Source organism: Chlorocebus sabaeus, chromosome 1, assembly GCF_047675955.1.
Source record: "Chlorocebus sabaeus isolate Y175 chromosome 1, mChlSab1.0.hap1, whole genome shotgun sequence".
In the NCBI taxonomy this organism is placed as follows: Eukaryota; Metazoa; Chordata; class Mammalia; order Primates; family Cercopithecidae; genus Chlorocebus; species Chlorocebus sabaeus.
Window position 1 is genome coordinate 117,797,378 of NC_132904.1, and position 21,525 is coordinate 117,818,902.

The window sequence follows — 21,525 nt, forward strand, 5'->3', positions numbered from 1 at the left end:
GGGTGGGGCTAGGCACGATGGTGGGTTCGTTGATTGACGTTAGCATCTGAGGTAGTGCAAGTCATCCTGGTAGAAAGTGAAAAGGGAAGGTCAGAAACTGGGGCCTTGTTGTCTTCCTTTTCATTTTACTGCATTAATTGTCGGTGCACGTGTCCTTCACTTGCCCGTTGGAATGAGCCTTTGCCAATTTTCACACGTTTGTTGTTCCTTATGATGATCTCTACAGTGATGGACTTTTGGAGACGAATTTCATTCTAGGCCTTGATGTACTCTGAGTTGAGAGAAAAAATCATCTTGGCCAAGTCCTTAACTTGAAATATGAAACTAATTTATTTCCAGCATGCATAGGTTTGTCTCTTAACACTTGGTTTTTCGGCAGGGGTCCCAGGACCCCCATCGTTCCTGCGCCTTTCATCCCCGGGAATGTCACTTTTGCTTTTTTTTTTTTTTTTTTTGAGACGGAGTCTCGCTGTGTCGCCCAGGCTGGAGTGCAGTGGCGCAATCTCGGCTCACTGCAAGCTCCGCCTCCCAGGTTCACGCCATTCTCCTACCTCAGCCTCCCGAGTAGCTGGGACTACAGGCGCCCGCCACTGCGCCCGGCTAATTTTTTTCTATTTTTTAGTAGAGACGGGGTTTCACCATGGTCTCGATCTCCTGACCTTGTGATCCGCCCGCCTCGGCCTCCCAAAGTGCTGGGATTACAGGCGTGAGCCACCGTGCCCGGCCCACTTTTGCTTTTGTTTCAGCTGCCTGAAGGGTCTTTTCTTTGACTAAAAGTCAAGGAATTGGATAAGTTGCTACCTAGGGTTCTTTTTTTCAAGAAATAGCCTTTGAGTCTTTCTAATTCTTCAATTTCTAAGGTAGGGTGATTTCTTTTTGTTTCGTTTATTTATTTATTTGTTTATTTTAGTTTAGGAAAATCGTAAGGAATCTTTCATTACTAAACTATTCCTGTTGGAACTCAGGAATTGAGCAGTTTCAGGTCCATTTTGGGGATGGATCTTTTTGTTTCATTTATTTATTTATTTGTTTATTTTAGTTTAGGAGAATCATAAGGAATCTTTCATTACTAAACTATTCCTATTGGAACTCAGGAATTGAGCAGTTTCAGATCCATTTTGGGGATGGATTTCTCTCTGTCCAGAACATGCCCCTTGTTATCTGGAACCCAAGAACCAAAAAGATTAAGATAATTTGATATCTCTTGATACTTGCATATAAATCCATAGACATAAATACGTAAATGTATTAAAATAAACCAAATAGGCCAGGCGCAGTGGCTCCCGCCTGTAATCCCAGCACTTTGGGAGGCCGAGGCAGGTGGATCACCTGAGGTGGGGAGTTTGAGACCAGCCTGACCAATATGGAGAAACCCCATCTCTACTAAAAATGCAAAATTAGCTGGGCATGGCGGCACATGCTGTAATCCTAGCTATTTGGGAGGCTGAGGTAGGAGAATTGCTTGAACCCAGGAGGCAGAAGTTGCAGTGAGCTGAGATTGGGCCACTGCACTCCAGCCTGGGCAACAAGAATGAAACTCTGTCACATAAATTAAAAAATAAACCAAATAAATTCAGATGGTAAGAGATATTTTAATCTCCTTGGTTAACATTTACATATTACATCTCTGTCTCATTTCTTTGTCATGTCTATCAATTATAAGGTTGAGCTTTGTCATTTGCTTTCAAAGTTAATGCAAGTTCACACAATTAAGTGTTTGGATTCACTGATAGAGTTTGTCTTCAATATAATTAATTTTCCTGCTGTGTACTTTTTTTTTTTTTTTAAGTTGTGTGTTTAGCAGGATGCGGCAGCCTTCGATAAGCCTTAGAAGATTCTTGTTTCTCATTCTATCACCTTATATACTTCTTTCGTTGTTATGCCTGTTTGCTTTCTTGCATTTTGGCTGTTTCGTTTTTCGCTTTGCTTTATCATAAGTGGTCTTTTTCAGGTTGCTTCTGCTTTTCTATTCACTGTGGTAATATTTTCTGATGCTTTTTAAAGTGGTCCTATCTTCTTTAATGACCAGATGAAAACTTGGAAGGCAATGCCTGTCATACTTGCAAATAATACAAAGTTGCCCAGATAGCTTATTTTCTGGCAAAACACTCAGGATTTACAAAGGGAAGCTAAACGTTGGTGGTGGGTTTTAACGTGCTATTCATTATTCTCAGGCAAATCAGGTATTCATTCCACTTAATTCTCAAAATAACTGTGATTTTGGTATTATCTCCTTTGTTGAGATAGGAGAATTACGGTTCCAAGAGCATCACCTAGCCAGTACCAGACTGGGTTATTTATTTAGGTTGAAAGGCGTGTTGAAAGTTCTCATCAGGGAAGAATACACCAAAACCAACACAGATGAACTGAATAGGGATTAGTGTACAATTCTACCCTTACATTAAAAGAATGAACAAAGTGGACTCCTAGAGTGTTAAACCAATGGGGACAGGTTGGCCCCACACTCACCAAAATAACAGTGGGAACGTCTGAGCCGAATAAGCAACCACATAATAAGATGAACATTGGAGATAATTAAGAAAGAGAAAAGAAATGGGACCTCCCTCCTGGGTGATACTAATTCATTAATTGGCATTCTTGAAATCGTTTTTCAGCCTGTTTCCAATCTGGCTTATTCACGGGGATGTTGCCTAGTTAAGGGTCTTAAAATCAAGATGTGTTATATCCACAGTTTTTTTCCAACAATAATTTGATAACCTTATCTAAAAATGAAATGAGATGAGTGTGGTGTGATTCTTTTTAGAGAAGCTGTCTGCTGAAGGCTACTAAGTTCTGTTCTAAGTGCTTATTAATCATCTGTTTCATTATCAGTTTAAGAATTTTCAGAGATCAATGACAACATTATTCCCAGATTCTATTTTTTTTTTTTTTTTTTTTTTTTTTTTTTTAAGAAACAAGGTCTGGTTATGTTCCCAGGCTGGTCTCAGACTCCTGGACTCAAGCAATCCAGCCTCCCCAAGTAGCTGGGATTACAGGTGCACACTACCGCACCCAGCTTATTTCCAGAGTCCAAAGCCCATGCTTTTTTTGCTCTTAAAATTTTGAGACAGACTTTATAAAGAAACCTCCAACGTCCTCAGCTCTACTGCTTAGCTGTTGTTTGATTGTATTTTACCACATTGTTCCCCAGTGGAATACTTCTGTGATGAGGGTTTTGGTATTTTTCAAAATAATCCCCTCTGAACAGAGTCGCTCCCTGGCAATCCTATAAAAAATGGCATAACCTGATCAGATTAATTTACTTGTTTGCAGTCTCTCTCAATAGAAGATAAGCTCCATGAGGGCAAGTCCTTCATCTGTTCCACATATCCCCATACTCTTAACATCTGGAGCAGTGCCTGAGTCATGGTAGGACCTCCATGAATGTTCACTGGATGGATGAATTCCATCTTGGGCTTCTGAGACTATTACAGTAGTGGTTCTCAAACCTTTCTTTAATTCTTGAATACACGTTTGTTTGTTATGAGCTTCCCCCCACCATACATCTCAGTATATAATAGAATTCTGAAATGCAGTGATCTTCCTGGAGATTGGGGGATTATAGTTTGTGAAAAGCCTTATAAGTGGTTTTGATAGTTCCCTTCTCCTGTTGACAGTTTCTGTATCAGAATTGTTTTTTAATAAGTAGTGAACTGAAGTCTGTACCTCCATCCTGGAGACTCGTGCAAAGAAGTCCTAATTCTTCTTTCTCATGAAAACTCCTCAGCGGAGAACACTTGTTAGAGTCTGCACGTCTTCTCACCACCTCCCCTATCCTTGTATCTTTTCATCTCTAGGAAAATATCCCTGGATCCTTTATCCTTTCCTCTTGAGCATCCTTGTTGCTCTCATGGGAACGTTATCCAGTTTCTCTACCTACGTCTCAAAGTGTGGTTGTTTATGTTAGCAGAAAGGGGAAGAGGGAGGGGGTCGAGGTCAAGAGGTGACCCATGGTCACATGCCTGGGTCTGAGGTGGGGCAGATGAAGCTTCCTTGCTCAGGTCACAATGCTCATATCACCTTTAACATAACCTTGTTACTTGTGTGAACACACTCCTTATTTCCTCAGGGGTTAGTTTCAGGAAGGGACTATTATCATCGTTGCTTTAAAATTAAACTATAAACAAAATTCCTTCCATAGTTAGCTTGGCCTACGTGCTGTGCCAAGATAAGCAGAGGCCGTTAACCTACAAGATGTCACCACGGGCACGGGGCAGGGTGCGGGGAGCAGAATGGAGCCACTCATGTTCGGCCTCCTTTTGTCTGTTGTAATTTCCCCATTTTCAAAGCCAGTGATGTTGCATGTCTCTCACCTTTCTTCTGTTTTCTCTCTTTCTCTCACCACAACCAGAAAAGGGTCTCTGCTTTTAAGGACCCAGGTCATTAGACAGAACCTACCTGGATAATCCAGGCTGAACTCTCCTACTTCCAGGTCCTTAATCTAATCACACCTACAAAGTTGCTTTGTTACATAAGGTAACATATTACAGGTTCCAGGGACTAGGATGTGGACCTGTTTGACTTGGAGGAGCAAGATTGATTTTAGACCCTCATCACTGATGGCATTGGATTTGTGATGTAGCCCTTCCTTGTCCAGGACTGGGCAAGCAGGTGTGCATCTGTATAAGGAAGGCCTCAAATTACTGTTCCTGGGCTCACCCAGGTACATAGCAGATTTGTACCACCCAGGTACACAGCCTGCATAGCAGATTTGCTGTCTATAACCGTTCTCACCTTTTCTCTTTTCAGGAGGATTTGCAATTTTATGGTGATTGCTTTCTTTTTAGAGCCTCCCATGCAGTTTAAATCTACTTTCAGAACTGGAGAGCACATCACATTTTGATCAATAGCCTAGCTGTACAATTGAGTAACCCTTAACTTACCGATGCTCATTATTTGCATTGTTTCATTTTCCGTGAAAGTACTTTGAAAAGCCAAACAACTTAAAATACTACATAAAGTATGCATGCCTCTTAATATTGTTGGGATTCATCTCATTATTATTTCTATTACTCAAACCAGAAATCAGCTCCTCTTTCTAGATTGCAAACTAATAATAGTAGCAGAATAATAGTACTGTAGAGTAATAGCTACAGTTTGTTGATGCTGGCCAGGAGCCAGGCACTATTCCAGGTGTGTGATCCCGTTAGATCCTTGTAGACACGACAGCGATGGAATTGGTACTTCCATTTTTTATAGGGGAACTGAACTTGGGTGATGTTAAGTGGTTTGCTCAAACTCACGCAGATCTAGGGTTTAAACTCTAGTTTGTTTGACTCCAAAGGGCTCCCTCTTCCTGAATGCAGATTCCAGTTGTTAATGTTAGAGGAGATGGCACCTTAGTGCCGGTATAGATTCCACCACTGGTCATTCCAGAGGTGTGTTTTGAAGCAGAAACCTATTAGTACTTTGCCTAAACCCGAATAAACCTGCGCCCAGCCTTTAGTACCATACGGCCCCTCCCCGTGGGTTTAAGAAGCCTCTCTGTGTTTCAGCCACACGCAGCACCTTGACTTGCATGAGCAGGGAGTTCCAGTGCGAGGATGGGGAGGCCTGCATTGTGCTCTCGGAGCGCTGCGACGGCTTCCTGGACTGCTCAGACGAGAGCGACGAGAAGGCCTGCAGTGGTGAGTGCCGGCCCGTGGGCTGGGCTGGGCTGGGCTGGGAGGCTCGCTTACCCCAGGGCCCCTCCCATGTAGATCTCGAGCTAGGACCCTTTTGAACTGTTCCTCAATCTGAGGATGAAACAGATTTGTGCCTAATTTTGGAGCCCCAAGTGAGGTGAGCCTTGGCCAGAGTCTGATATAACGTGCAGCTGTCTCCTCCCTGTTAGTGAAAAGCTGGTCTTGGATTTTTTTTTTTTAATGGACTTCCCACCTCATGTCCATACATCATGACTCTCACAGTCTCAATCTGCTGGTGGAATTAACTCCGTTCTTATCTCAGGAGACCCTAGGAGGGATTGTATAGGGAGGTTTCAACTACATTTTCTGAGATTTCTTTTCAGATATTGATTATGATCTCCTGATAATCTAGATCGCAGTAGTTCTGTTTAAAAGCAGGAGTCCTCTGAAATCTAAGGATTTGTAAGATGTAACATTTTGTTGTTGTTGTTGTTGTTGTTGTATTTTTAGTAGAGATGGGGTTTAGCCATGTTGCCCAGGCTGGTCTTGAACTCCTGAGCTCAGGCAATCTGCTCGCCTCAGCCTCCCAAAGTGCTAGGATTACAGGCGTGAGCCACCACGCCCGGCCGAGATGTAACTTCTTTTGACTTTTTCTCCTTTATCTCTCTAGATGAGTTGACTGTGTACAAAGTACAGAATCTTCAGTGGACAGCTGACTTCTCTGGGGATGTGACTTTGACCTGGATGCGGCCCAAAAAAATGCCCTCTGCTTCTTGTGTATATAACGTCTACTACAGGTGGGTCCCGTCTTTGCCACGGGAGATGAAAATGATGTCTTCATTGTCCCAGGATGCTCTGAAAGCTCTCTAGTGGCGTGCACCATGTTCTTAACTGAGTCAGACATCTCAGCCCCCCATGCTGCTCCCGTGTGACGATATCTTTATTTTTTTGGGCCAGGGTGGTTGGAGAGAGCATATGGAAGACTCTGGAGACCCACAGCAATAAGACAAATACTGTATTAAAAGTCTTGAAACCAGATACCACGTATCAGGTTAAAGTACAAGTTCAGTGTCTCAGCAAGGCACACAACACCAATGACTTTGTGACCCTGAGGACCCCGGAGGGATGTAAGTGTTTCAGTTAATTTTTATGGTGTGTGTGAGACCTCAGGTGGGGTTTTGTGAGCGTCTTTCCGAGTGTTCTCAGGAATGTGGGAACACACGTGTGCCTCATATGTACAGAAGTATTGTGGCTAAGCTTTATAGTCTTGCGAGAGCTGTCAAACATCTCTTTTCCTTCCTGCGTCAGAGACTGTTCTTGTACCTTAAGTTAATTGAAGATTCTCTCCACCATTGTCCTCTTGCATTTTTTGTCTAGTTTCTACCTCTACCTTCCTTCTCTAGATATTTCCAGTACTTGGTACTTGGGAGGTCATCGTCATTAAAATATGGGGCATATCAGCAATTGTGTGGCTAAGTTTTTTTTTGTCTTTTTGGAGACAAGTTCTCACTCTGGCACCCAGACTGGAGTGTAGTGGAGGCGCAATCACTGCTCACCACCTCAGTCTCCCCAGGCACAGGTGCTTCTCCCGCCTCAGCCTCTCGCATAGACTATAGGTGTGTGCCACCATGCTCAGCTAACTTTTTATATTTTTGTAGAGATGGGGTTTTGCCATGTTACCCAGGCTGGTCTTGAACTACTGAGCTCAAGTCATCAACCTGCTTCAGCCTCCCAAAATGTTGGGATTACAGATGTTAGCCACTGCGCCTGGCTTTGTGGCTAAGTTTTTAAGAAATTTACCAAATGTATGTGTCTAAGAGAGTTCCTCACCTCCTCCCTACTTCAAAGTAGTTGACATGAGCAACTGTCTGCTTGAATGTCATCTTTTTCCATTGCCTAAAGTATCTTGAATATGCTAGCACTAAACTCATTAAGGAGCCTGCTTTGAAGATGATCACATTCATTTGGATATAGAAATTCTGTGATGTTACAAAATTAGTCTTATTTTTTGGTAGTCATGCCCACAGTACTCTGTTTTTGTTGTACAAGAAGCAGAGGCAGCAGGTACTGTCATTGACAATTAAGATCTGAGCATTGAATTCATAGGGTCAGTGGTGACTCAGCCTGCCCAAGTGATTCTATCCTGCAGGCCTTATGAGCCACAAATTTACCACACACTCAACTAAGCCATGATGTCATGTGTGGACTGCACACCTTGCTTTTTGGAAGAAGAGGAACAGTGTCTTGTCAGTGCGAAGACCAAGCTAGCAGCCTTTCTAGTGGATAGTCTCAGTGCCGGCTGTGGAGTCTTTCTTGTCCTTGTTCTAAGCCTGGGAAAATTCCTCTGGTTGGCCACTAGGCAGATGGGTTTTAACCTTGAGTTGACTCTTTTTCTAGTGCCAGATGCCCCTCGAAATCTCCAGCTGTCACTCCCCAGGGAAGCAGAAGGTGTGGTTGTAGGCCACTGGGCTCCTCCCATCCACACCCATGGCCTCATCCGTGAGTACATTGTAAGTATCTTCCAGGAGTTGGCCGTATGTGTGTTGCGGGGGCTAGGAGATTTCTGGGTGTTCTGTATGAGTAGGGGTTGATTTGGTATAGCTTTGTAGGTGATGACCCATCTGTCAGAACATTCTGCTTCTCACCTTCTTTTCTCTCCTCCCACCTCCTTGCAAGGTATTAGGATGCCCTGGACCGTTGGTTCCCTTTCCTCACATTTTTTTTTTCTTCTCATTTTAGGTAGAGTACAGCAGGAGTGGTTCCAAGATGTGGGCCTCCCAGAGGGCTGCTAGTAACTTTACAGAAATCAAGAACTTACTGGTCAACACTCTATACACCGTCAGAGTGAGTGTCGCCGTCCATTCCAGCCATCCACGCAGTCTTAGAACTGAGCGAAATTGCTGCTATTTTGTGAGAACTCTCTACTCACCTTTATGAGATGTGTATTACTCATCTGCAAAATACCCAACTTCTTGTCCTGGGACGGGGGAGCTCAGAGTTTCTTCCAGTCTCTTAAATGGACGCCACAGAGAGCTTGACGTCAGAGTTTCTGTCAATAACGGGGCGTTTATGGGAATGCAGCTTCCCTGCTTTTAACTCCGAAATTCTGCTAGCTTTCCAGCTCCGGTACTTTTGCACTCAGCTCTTCTCTGCTTATCTTTAGCTGCAGGATGGTGCAGAGCTATGATAAGTAGTCTTTCGACACTGATTTTGTGAGGTTCTTATGAAATATATTTTTAGTATTTTTTAGCAGAAAGAGATAGATTTTGTGTAAAGCATGTTTGCTAAGACCATTAAGTGTACACATTCATGACTCTCACACTGATCATTTTGTCAGCACCCTTTTTATATATGTGTCTATTTATGAACCCCCTCCCCATACACCTGCCCTTTAGAAGAACCTTGATATTTGTCGATCAATAGACATTTCCTGATCTCAGGACTGTCATAATGCTCTTTACCCAAGCTCCTTCCCTCGGGTATTTTGCCGTTTTATTTCAGATGCTGGCGCCTCTGAATATTCTGGATCACTCTGTATAAAATTTTTCCACCCTCACTGCCAAAATCTCAGCCCTTTAACTCATTCAGTATTCTTGCTGTGTGGTGCATTGCCTTTATGTCATACTAATTCCCCCTCTGATTTGAAAAGGTGGCTGCGGTGACTAGTCGTGGAATAGGAAACTGGAGCGATTCTAAATGCATTACCACCATAAAAGGAAAAGGTAAATGATCCCAGCCTTTGCAGATTTAGAGAAAATATTATAGAAACCCTTTCAAATGACTTTCAGTATGACTGGAAAATGGAGAAGCGTAGGTTAGAAAAACGTCACACAAATTCCTTCTCCCCAACACATGCACATTTCTGGGTGTCTCTGTAGTGCTTTAGATATAAAGTCTTTTTGGGGTGACTGAGTGTGTTTTTCCTCCTAGAACTGAGCATTTCTTCTAATGCAGCCATACAAAGGGATTTCCAAAGGCCATCGTGCCCAGCCCTTTGTGAGTAGTCACAATATCTAAAATAGAAGGAGTCCTTCCTTCTCGTCAAAGCCAAAGATGATTTTGTGCATGTTCGTGTATGGTGTTTTAAAGAAAGCACCATGCTGAGTCTTGTTATTCTCCCAGTGGCACTGGCAAACTGTGTGTAGGTGGTTTTTTATCTTGTACTAGAGCTGATATTAGTAATAACTGATGGCTTGCCAAGGGCAGGACACTCTAGAGTGTTCACTGCTTTGCGTACATCAGCTCATCTAATTGAATGGTCAGAACAACTACAAAAAAATATAAGGAACTGGAATGAGGTTATGTCACTTGCCCCAGGACACACAATCAGTAAGTGACAGAGCTGGCACTGGAACCTGATCTGCCTGACTCCAAAGCCTGTGCTCTTAACCACTGTGCTCCACGCTTCTCTCTGGGCTGAGACACATGCGGCCTACTGGACCGCCCTGCTTGCCGAGGGTGGCGGGCTCAGCATCTTGCACGAGTGCCTCATGAGGGCAGAGATCTGGTCTGTTTTTCTCTACTCTATCACGGGCATCTAGTAGAGACTAAGGAAATGATTGATGAATGAGTGAGTCAAACCAGTTAAATGAAGGGTTCTGGCATACTTTGGGGGATGGACTACAACTCATTTTCCAGAGTGGTTTTCCGGACCTTCGCCTTGGCACTGGGGACTTGCATTTCTGGATTTCCAGGTATTAAAACCGGGTGGACACTGTGACATGCAACAGGACTGGAAGATTTTACTTTAACCTAAGCCTGTGAGGAATAGGGTCTGGGTCATGGAGAGTCGCTATCTGGTCCCCTCTAAAATCTGGAGCCTTTGAGATCAGGGCCCAAGGCGGTCAAACATAGTGCCACCAGATGGTCTTCGGAGCTGAATGCTTGCAGGTATTCGAGAAAGCCTGCTGAATCCACACTCTCCTAGAGTTTGTATTGTTTTATGACTTCTCTCTACAAAGTCTGTTTCAAAACACTGACCACACGTACCAAGAAGAAAGGATGTTGGAAGATCAACCAAAAACATGTACCTTGAATTCCAAAGGCACAAGTCACAACCGCATTTGAAAATCTCAGTAGGTGGTTGCTTCTCTTTAACTTCCTTTCTGTAATTTTGATGAATCTCAGCTCCTTGCATATATTTGGGCTAGGATTTATACAGAAGGCAGCTGTGTGCCACATCCAGAAAGTGTTTGTTGTAAAATATCTGTGACCTGGTATCATAATAATATTTTAAGATGAAGGACAAAGACAGCAGATGCATCAGCCAGACATGCCAGGTTAATTGGTGAACGTCGTGGATTAGTAATGACAATGAGAAAAGCCACCGTTCCCTGAGCACTTCTTATACACTAGCACCGTGCTATTGTTGCTCATGAATTGGTCTCTTATTAATCCTTACGAATCCTATGAGATAAGTATCCTTATCCTCATTGTGTAGCTGAGGAAACTGGGGTTTGGAGTGGATTGTGACTTGTCTGTGGCTGCCATGATTATAATTCAAGTCAGCTTTACCATATGCAGCATCCACAGTGTTTTGTTCTGTGTTGGCCGCCTGAAGCTTCCAATATCCTTTCTTCTTCCAGTTATTGAATTTTCCCGAAGTCGAGTTTTATTACGTGATTGATCATCTGGACAGACCTCTTCAGACTTTGACACATCTCTTTTGCCACCAAATCTTATCTGCTCCTTTGAGTCTCTCTTGCCCAGTCTATAGAAGGGGCATATGTGCGGAGAGTCTAATATGCAAGTTGTTGTTTAAATAATATTTTCTGATAATATTGATCCGTTGAGCTCTTTTAAATCATGCTGGGCCGAGCACTGTCAGCCTTCTGGTGGGAAGACCTTCCAGAGGACGAGCATGGCGCTCACTGGTTGAAGTGAGGGGGTCTTTTCCTTGGCCACTTCTTGCCCCATCAACTCTCAGCTTGAGCTCCAGTCTTTTTGAGAGCGCCCGTTGGTTTCTAGTTGTTTAATTGGCCATATGTAAGGTTATAGTGGAAAGGAAGAGAAAGAGAGGATCAGTTGAGTGCTAGGCACCATCCATACATTATTTTAGTTAACCTTCCCAGCTCTGTGAAATGCGGATAACATCTCTAGGCTCCAGGAAGATAAGTAACTTGCCCAGGTTACACAGCTACCAGAACAGGAATTCGTATCTGTCCTTCTCACTCGAGTTTGCCAGACTCCAGAGGCCACATTCTTTCCATTTTGCTACACGCACATCTACCATTTATGATTTACCCCATTGTCAGCCTTCCGAAAGGACTTGAGATTGGTGGGACTTCGTTAGTGCCAAGTGAGACGCCACTCGCAGTGAATGATCCCTGTGCCTTTAAGAACGAGGCTGAAGCTGGGCTGTTTTGGGACCTTTACAAAATGGAACTTTTCTGCCTGACCTAATTGCCAGGATAGCTGACTGAGCCAAGATAGTTTTGTGTTCACCAAGCAACTGTGGACCAACCTTAGCTTCGGGAAAACAGTGGTAAAAAAGATAGATGAGGAACACTGCCAAAGAAATACCCTTTCTTCCCCGACTGAAAGATGGCTTTGTCCGTTGAGTTGAAAACTGTTAAGTCCTGCCTTCCTCGCTTTTCATCACGTGGCTTCTGTTTTTGAATTCCTTTTTGTTTTCAGTGATCCCACGACCAGATATCCACATTGACAGCTATGGGGAAAATTATCTAAGCTTCACCCTGACCATGGAGAGTGATATCAAGGTAATGTGGGAATTTCAAACCAGCAGCTGGATGGGGCTTTATTTTGTATGGGAACTGAAAGGACATAGCACAGTAAGACTGACAAAACAAAAACAAAAACAAAACAAACGGCTAGATCTAGCGAAGCTAAAATACCAGAACTAGGTGGTTCCTTTCCCCCACGAAGAACAACTTGAGTCTTTGCATGTAATTATTCTGCCTCAGCCTGGTGCCTTTTTTTCCTTAACCATATAATTAAATGGTTCACAGCAACAGTGCAAATAAAGAGTTGGTGTTAACAGAATATGTATGCCCTGTAATTTTCAGCTTTATTGGATTTCCTGGTGCTAAGCGCTAATGCTGAGGCACTCACAGTGGAAGAACAACCTTCTTGTGGGAGAGTTGGATACCTTGGAAACATATTCACTTTCCATCCACCTAAGATCTTCCTCTTCCAGCACCGCCCTCGCTTCTATTGGCCCTCTGCATAGCCGACTTCGCCATTGTTATCTGTGCCCATGTGGTTCCTCAAGCTGAGATCCACTTTCCATAGTGTTCCTCCTTATCTGTCCCTCCTCACAGCCTCTCCATTGATGAAGCTGTGTTGGGACAAGCAGCCTTCAGAGTCCTTGTGCCATTTACTTAACTACCATTTAGTGTCATGCCCTTAGCTTCAGAATGGGTTGATATAAGAAATGGTCTTGGCTGGGTGTGGTGGCTCACGCTTGTAATCCCAGCACTTTGGGAGGCTGAGGCAGATGGATCACCTGAGGTCGGGAGTTTGAGACCAGCCTGGCCAACATGGTGAAACCCGTCTCTACTAAAAATACAAAAATTAGCCAGGTGTGGTGGTGCATGCCTGTAATCCCAGCTACTTGGAGGCTGGGGCAGGAGAATTGCTTAAACCTGGGAAATGGAGGCTGCAGTGAGTCAAGATCATGCCACTGCAGTCCAGCTTGGGCAACAGAGTGAGACTCTGTCTCAAAAAAAAAAAAAAAAAGAAATGGCCTTATGTGGTTCTTGTCTTGTAGTCTTCAATCTTGAAAATATTTTTGTTTGTTTGTTGTCCCATATTTAAAGATCTTTAGATCAAATCCTTTTATGAGCTCAGGACTTGGAAAAGGTAATCTTTCCTGATGGGTGGATGTATTTTCTGTAGTTAGACAATGAGATCTAACCAGCCTGTTTTGGGTGGATTGGCCTCATGGCCTTGACTGCAAGGATTTATCCTTAATTTCCATAGCCTAATTATCTTTCCAGTATTTCCTCTTTCTACCTTTATTAATTATTATTCTTTTATTCTTCATTCACTTTTTTGTTGCATCGAATTTATAAATTAAACATGGTCTGCTGTTTGTTTTTAGAAGTAGGTAGAGTATAACTAAATATTAGCTGATGGTAGCACAAATAGAACCTGTTTAAAAATTTTAAAAAACAACCTGTTCAGTGTAAGAAGTGAGATACCCAAGGAAACAGCAGAAAAGAGGTGTATTTTTAATCCTGCCTTTTGTATTTGGTGTGCTGCATGACTAGCTGTTCATCTAACATGCTTCTTGGTTCCTGGCAGGTGAATGGCTATGTGGTGAACCTTTTCTGGGCGTTTGATACCCACAAGCAAGAGAGAAGAACTTTGAACTTCCGAGGAAGCATATTGTCACACAAAGGTAACACGTTGGTGCTGGTCAGTGTGTGAGCAGGAAGGAGTAAGGCTGGACCAACGCCTTCCCGCCATAGAGCTTGATTGGGGGTGTCAGGGAACGGGAGGTATTCTCTGGAAGCTGTTCTGCGTTGACAGGTTCTTGTGCAATGAGGATCCTGTAAGTTTGCTGCTGATCCTAGGCAGAGGGATTCACTCGGTGGCCCCTCGAGCCCTCCTCCAACCTCATGACCCTTAGTGGAAGTTGGGGGCCATAAGGAGGAAAATTGGACAGAGGCAAGACTAATTCTCTGCAAATGAGTTTTGATTTCCAAAATAAAGAGTTCTTAGATGTAGACAGTTTCCTGTCTCTGTTTTCTATTCTGTTGCTAATGAGAGACAGCAGAAGGCCTTATGCATAACTGGCGTTCAGTAAATATACGTTGCCTGGAGGAATGAACAAAAAGTAAAGGAGGAGTGGTCCAGTCCTTGTTACATATGTACCAGCAGCAAGTCTCAGCTACAATTCCTCTATCTAAACACGTGCTACAGGACGGATTTTAATTTATTTCTAAGTGGCAAAAGCTGACTGTGATTGTTGAGAATGACTTAGGAGTTTCTTCCTGTCTCTATCTTGTAGGCGTGAAGTACTTTCAGTCATGTTTTTATTTAGTCCTTGTCATAGCCTTATAAAATAGAGACTACAAATGTTCTATTGTTACTTTTTTTTTTTAACTGAAAGTCTACAAGGTACCCGAGGAGGTGGTTATTGGTACTCGTGCACATTGAGCACCTACCATGTGCAGGCATTTACATAGGCATTCTATGCATATTATTTACATAACCCCAAGTATAATTCCATGAGATATGCCTGCTTTACAGAGGCAAAACTGAAGTTGAAAGAATAAATTATACTCTCAGATGGTGGCAGAGCCAGGACTGGAACCCACATCTTCCTAACTCCAAAGCCTATGATCTCATGGCCTCAGTGTTGCCCCAGTAGAAACTGGCAGAGTCAGGAGCAGAAGTCTTAACTAGCTGTTGTGTGAAATCTATTAGGGCCAGTGCCATGCTAGGCATTATGCCAAGCACTTTATAAGCATTTTCTTTTTTTTCTCCCTGTAAGCCAGCAGCTGCTGTAAGTGCTGTTATTTTTTTCTCCATCTCACCAACAAGGAAATAGAGAGTTTAAATACTTTATCCAAGGTTATACAACCACAAAGTAGAGTCAGGCCTTAAACCCCAGTCCTTCTGATTCCAAAGGCTATCCTGTTAGCGTAGCCTCCCCCTTCTCACTTTTCTTTTAGTTTTATTTGTTTATTTATTTGAGATGGAGTCTTGCTCTGCTGCCCAGGCTGGAGTGCAGTGGCGCGATCTCGGCTCACTGCAAGCTCCACCTCCCGGGTTCACGCCATTCTCCTGCCTCAGCCTCCCGAGTAACTGGGACTGCAGGCGCCCGCCACCATGCCCAGCTAATTTTTTGTATTTTTAGTACAGATGGGGTTTCACCGTGTTAGCCAGGATGGTCTCGATCTCCTGACCTCATGATCCACCTGCCTCAGCCTCCCAAAGTTTTGGGATTACAGGCGTGAGCCACCGTGCCCGGCTTCTTTTAGTTTTAATAGTCTTTCCTCTGATTAGAAAGGGGATACATATTTGTTTCAGAAAATTGAGAGAACAAAAAGAGTGTAATGAAAATTAAAATTGCCTGTAATTTCACTTTTACATTTCAGATGTATTCTAATATATTTTTCCGTGGATTGATCTCTATGTCTTTTTTATAAAATCAGAATAATGCCATATATAGTATTATATCCCGCCCTTTTCACTTAACATACAATTGTGAGAATTTTCCAGTGTCATCAAATATTTTTGAAACAACTTTTAGTGCCTGCACAGTAGTTCATGGAACGCACATTATTTAATTATTATCCTGTTACTGGACAATCAAATTACATTCAGTTTTTTCCTATTGTAACACTGTGATGCGAATCCTTATTAAACACACTTTGGAGTCTGTCTCTGACTTCATAGGATAACTGGATTGAAGGGTATGATTTGCAAGGTTCTTGTTATACAAGGCCAGATGGCTTCCAGGAGCATTGTACCAACCCGTATCCGTGGATGGGCAGCTTTAAGGAAATTACCCAGTGCCTGTGCGGTGTGTTATGTACAGTCGTCATCAGTGCATAAACGTTGAATGAATTTGTCATCTAATGACAGTCCTACAGGACATGGGACTCATTTAAATTGAGAGATGACTATTTTTTTAAGAAGTGCGTGTACCAGGACACATTCTTGACTCACACCCCCAGCTTCCTCCTGGAATCTCCTTTTCCTGTTTTCACAGTTGGCAATCTGACAGCTCATACGTCCTATGAGATTTCTGCCTGGGCCAAGACTGACTTGGGGGATAGCCCTCTGGCATTTGAGCATGTCATGACCAGAGGGGTTCGCCCACCTGCACCTAGCCTCAAGGCCAAGGCCATCAACCAGACTGCAGTGGAATGTACCTGGACCGGCCCCCGGAATGTGGTGAGTCAGCCAGAATGACCATCACAAAGCGAGTGTGGACTGTCTCCTAAGCTGCGCCACCACACAGCGCCAGGGCTTTTCTGTCTTTTGCAAATGTTCCAGTGTCCCTGCTGCACTTGGATATAGGCCTTTCTTTTTCCTTTGTTTTCGTATGTGCATTGTGATTCACTGTGATCAGATCTGTGCTCCTTTTTCAGTCTAGTGTTTCACTTTCCGCTCCTCCCCAGTGTGTCCCCTTTGCTTTTAGGTCGACCGTCCCGAGGCTGTTGGCACGTTCATCCCCCTCTTGCCTCTCTGTACTTGGCTTATGCCCTTTCTCCCCCTTGGAGTCCTTTCCTCCTCCTGCTATGCAAGAAAATCCTCCCTTCTATAATTGATCTCTTTCCCTATGAACTCCTACTATATTTATAGTTGGTTCCATATAGCGTGATATTTCATTAAATACAGCCTTACCCTATTTGATAATTTCTGTCTGTTACTCTTATCTTCCTAACTAGTTTGTAAGTTCCTTGAAGGGAAGGATTGTTTTCTGGATTTTCTCAATGGAAAAGCATATAGAAGTAAATTGATAATCAGGAATTAGTGAATCCTTAGTGATGAGTGGAGGAACTAGCCTAGGTCTGGTCTTCTGAGGCTATCTGCAGCGTGCATTTGGCACAGGGCTGATTTATAAGGAAATAACCAAAGTTTGCAAGTAATTGTCTATAAAATCAGTGAAGAAGAAGGAAGAAGTTAAGATTGACTGAGCAGCCAGTGTGTGCCAGGAACAATACAAAGCCCGATAAACCCATGCTCCCCCTTATTCCTTTGATTGGTTCTGTGGGTAAATATTCCCATTTTGCCAGCGAGGAAACTAAGGCTTAGTGAGGCTGAGTAACTTGCTAGAGTTAAAACGCTCACAAGCAGTAAATTGAGTTTCAGTTCAGATCTGGCTAATTTAACACCCTCTGCTCTTTCGTATGTCCCAGCACCTGAAGCTGAGGCAGGGGCAGTGATGAGAAGCCCTGACCCATCCCGGAGCTCTCTTTTACCTGGAAGTTGAGTCTACTCACAAAGCACCCTTTCTTTCCATTTACATACCTGACAGCACGTGACCACCTCATCACCCCCAACTATCTGTCCAGAGTAGGGCAATTGCACAGAACACTGAAGCCTGACTTGATTTGGTGTCTCTAAGTGTGCAATTGGAGGAGCCTTCCTGCACCTCATCCCAGCTCATGCGCTGGTCACACTAAAGGTGGCTTTCAGAGATGAGAGTGCAAATGAGATCACCTGTAGGAAGCTCTCTGTTTCCACCCCTCTTTAGTTCACTGAGGACCCTGACAGCTCTTATGGTTTTCCTGTCTGCTGTGAGAAGTGCCGTTGTCACTGTGCATGTGGGGAGCCTCTCATCCCTTGGCTCCCATAGCTCTGTGGACCCCTTTCCTCTCCAGAGACACCCCATCCAGGGCGGTCACCAGCTTGTCCTCGGTGATGTCATCCTACCTCTGTACTCTAAGCCCCCACTTGGCCTACTCCCACCTCATGCTTTGCAGCTCCATTTGCATTTGCTTTGGGACTCCTTTGAATCCCTCAGCGCTTCTCTTTCTTACATCCTCCCAGGTGATCACCGTCTTCAGGGTTTCCCTTCTTCTTTCTCTGTCTGTGCTCTCCCATCTGTCTGTCCTTTTTCAGCTGTCAAAAAGAGTCAGACTCTGTAAAATATATGAAAAGATTTATTCTGAGCCCAATATGAGTGACCATGGCCCGTGACACAGCCCTCAGGAGGTTCTGAGAACAAGGTGGCCAGGTGCAGCTTGGTTTTATACATTTTAGGAAGGCATGAGACTTTAATCAAATACATTTAGGAAATACACTGGTTTGATCCAGAAAGACAGGACAACTCAAAGTGGGCGTGACGAAGGTGGGGTTTCCAGGCTATAGGTAAATTTAAACATTTTCTGGTTGTCATCTGGTTGAGTTTGTCTGAAGACCTGAGATCAACAGAAAGGAAATGTTTAGGTTAAGATAAAAGATTGTGGAGACCAAGGTTGTTTTGAAATCTTTTAGTGGCTGCCCTTAGGGGAAATAGATGACAGATGTTTCCTATGTAGATCTTTAAAAGGTGCAAGACTTTTAGGTAATGTCTTTAGGATTGGGAGGGCCTGGAAGAAAAAGATCTAGCTATGTGAATAGAGATTCTTTACAGATGTGAATTTTCCCCCACAAAGGACAGCTTTGCAGGGTCTTTTCAAGCTATGACAAAGAAACATGTTTTGGGGTAAAATATTTTGATTTTCTTCCTTGTCTCATGATGCTATGCCAGGGTCAGGTTGGAAAGTAAGTCTGATATATAGGATGAAATGAAACCCATCTGATGAGAATTTCTGGTTTGTAGGGCGTGACTCCCCAGACCCCTTAGAGAGGAATTTGGTCAATATTTTAAAAATCAGAGCTTAGTCCTCACAGCTGCTGAGCAGTGTTGGCGAAAGTCACCCTGTTGCCTGGGACTTGGAAATCCCTTTGTGGATCCCTGCTCAGTTCCTGCTCATCCCATGGATCCTGCAGCTCCTACAGTTCTCTTCAAGCCCCTGTCTTACCTGTGCACATAACTCTTGGAGAAAATTCTCTTTGATTCTGCCTTACAGAGAAAGCTTCCTCAGCTCCCACCCTCCAGTAGTAAACTCCCTCAGCTTCCACTTTCTGCCGTAAGCTTCATCCCATTCCCACTTCCCTGCTTGAAACTCCCTCAGTTTCCAATGTTTACCAGCTAGGACGAAGCAGGGACACACAGAGCAGAGGAAGTGACAGTAACAGTGGCTTTGAACAGTTTATTTCCTCTTGTAATTAAAAGAAGCTTGGAGTTGAGCAGTGCAGGGCTTCTGTCAGAGCAGCACGATTTGATCGGGCACCCGAGCCCTGTCATCTCCAGCCTGTGACATGCGTCTTCAAGCTTACCTCATGGTGCTGGGCTGCAGTCATGATCTCTATTCCAGGCAGCCGGAGGGCAGGAAGAAGGGCTCCTTCCTCTGTTGTAATGAGTCCTCCTAAAGCTTTCCATGTGACACGTCTGCATCTCAATGGCTGGAAGCTCCTTGTCTAGCCTCTCCTAGCTTAGGGAGGTGCGCAGTGTAGACTTTTTCTAGGCAGCAATTCTCAGTAAGTATCAGAGTTCTGAGGAAGAAAGGGAGGATGGGTCCCTGCTGGACAGCCAGCAGTGTCCGCCCTCCTTCCCTCCCTCCACACACTTGCTGGGGTGTTCGCATCTACTCTGCAAGCTCCCATGACTTTCCTTCCCACTCAGCACATCTCCTTGGAGCCCACGTCCGTGCTGCCAATGGTAGAATGACACCCCCTCTTTAATAGCTCCCCCGGTTCCCTGGCTCATCATGTGGGTTTCTGGTGTAGCATCTAACGCTCTATGTTTGCGACTTGTTATTTATAATTATGTATGTTTTTCTTCTCTGCCCGCCTCGTCTCCAGAATGAGCTCTTTGAGGACAGAGACCACATCATATTTATTTTTGTAGCTCTACATACAGTGCCTGGCCCAATTGCCTTCTCTGTAAATGCGTAAATGTAATAAATGTTGAATGAAGACTTCTCTCTGAGCTCCTTTGAAGCAGTTCCAGGGTCTTAAATTGGGGATTTCAAGGAAATGAGGTCATTGGCCCATGAGCTGATGTCCTCTTCCATTCTCTGTTTTTACCAGGTGTATGGTATTTTCTATGCCACGTCCTTTCTTGACCTCTATCGCAACCCGAAGAGCTTGACTACTTCACTCCACAATAAGACAGTCATTGTCAGTAAGGATGAGCAGTATTTGTTTCTGGTAAGTTTCCTGTACCATTTCAGTTTTTTAAGGGATGTCTTAAGTCCTGGGCTCTGGGCTCAACCCAGGACCTGGGGAGCTCGCATACCTGGACTCCAGGATCGATGTGTGTGATGAGAGGCAACTTCCTCTTCTTCATAAGCATCATCGGGTTCTTGCTTGAAATACGGAATGAATGACCACTGTCACCAACTGCAGCTCCATTATGGAGGATTGATAACTCGGCAGATGATCACAAGTATAGATAAATCAAAAACTTTTATCAGGTTCCAGTTCTAGGAATTTAGTCTACATACTTTTATGTGTGTGCCGAGATATATGGAGAAAGATACTTGGTACGTTATTATTACTTATGATAGCAAAAGATGTGATGCAACCTAAATGTCTATGAAGAGAGGACTGGTTAAACATACTGTGATTTATTCATGCAATGGAGTACAGGGCAGCCATCCATAAGAAATATGACAACTCCAAATGTACTGATATGGAAAAGTCTCTAAGCTATCTTATTATGTGAAAGAAGCCAAGAGCAGAATATGTGTGCCATTTTCTCAGTTGTATAAAAAATATTTGAGGAAGATAGGCTACATATACACATGCTTATATGGGTAAGGATACATGTATATACATATCCGTGCTTATATATGCATAGGGCATTTCTGGAAGGAAGCACAAACACTCTTACCAGTGGTACCCCTTGGAAAATGATCTGGGGTAGGTGGGAAATTACTTTATATTTTATGTTGTTTTTTGCTAACTGAATGTTAATTGTTGTCATTATTTTGTTGAAAAAATACTTTAATAAAGATTGCACAAGGCCATGATATATTTTTTTCCTATGTGTGTGCTTGGGCTTTAGGTCCGGGTGGTGGTACCCTACCAGGGGCCATCGTCTGACTACGTTGTAGTGAAGATGATTCCAGACAGCCGCCTTCCGCCCCGTCACCTGCATGTGGTTCATACGGGCAAAACCTCTGTGGTCATCAAATGGGAATCACCGTATGACTCTCCTGACCAGGACTTGGTGAGTGGGCTGGGCTTCCAGGCCTCTGTGTTTATTCTTGGCATGGTTAGAGTGGGCTGGGATGGAAGGGAGTCCTCTAATGGGGCAAGAAACACAGGCCTGCTTTCTGGCGCTCAGCAGAAGGTCTCTCCCATTTCTGTCTGGCCAAAGATGGGGCCCGTATAGGGACCTCTTCTTAACTGGCACTTCTCCATTATT

At 43.7% G+C, this 21,525-nt stretch overlaps 1 protein-coding gene across 1 annotated transcript in view; it reads left to right on the forward strand.

Moving 5' to 3' along the window:
- The window catches only part of SORL1 (sortilin related receptor 1), a 178,198-nt gene that overhangs the window by 144,335 nt on the left and 12,338 nt on the right, over positions 1 to 21,525 (forward strand). The window contains exons 33-43 of the mRNA XM_038005081.2: positions 5,496 to 5,627; positions 6,295 to 6,421; positions 6,582 to 6,751; positions 8,022 to 8,134; positions 8,364 to 8,468; positions 9,274 to 9,346; positions 12,261 to 12,343; positions 13,890 to 13,986; positions 16,309 to 16,493; positions 20,184 to 20,303; positions 21,163 to 21,327. Of these exons, the coding sequence (XP_037861009.2) occupies positions 5,496 to 5,627; positions 6,295 to 6,421; positions 6,582 to 6,751; positions 8,022 to 8,134; positions 8,364 to 8,468; positions 9,274 to 9,346; positions 12,261 to 12,343; positions 13,890 to 13,986; positions 16,309 to 16,493; positions 20,184 to 20,303; positions 21,163 to 21,327 (1,370 nt within the window). The remainder of the gene's footprint in view (positions 1 to 5,495; positions 5,628 to 6,294; positions 6,422 to 6,581; positions 6,752 to 8,021; positions 8,135 to 8,363; positions 8,469 to 9,273; positions 9,347 to 12,260; positions 12,344 to 13,889; positions 13,987 to 16,308; positions 16,494 to 20,183; positions 20,304 to 21,162; positions 21,328 to 21,525) is intronic.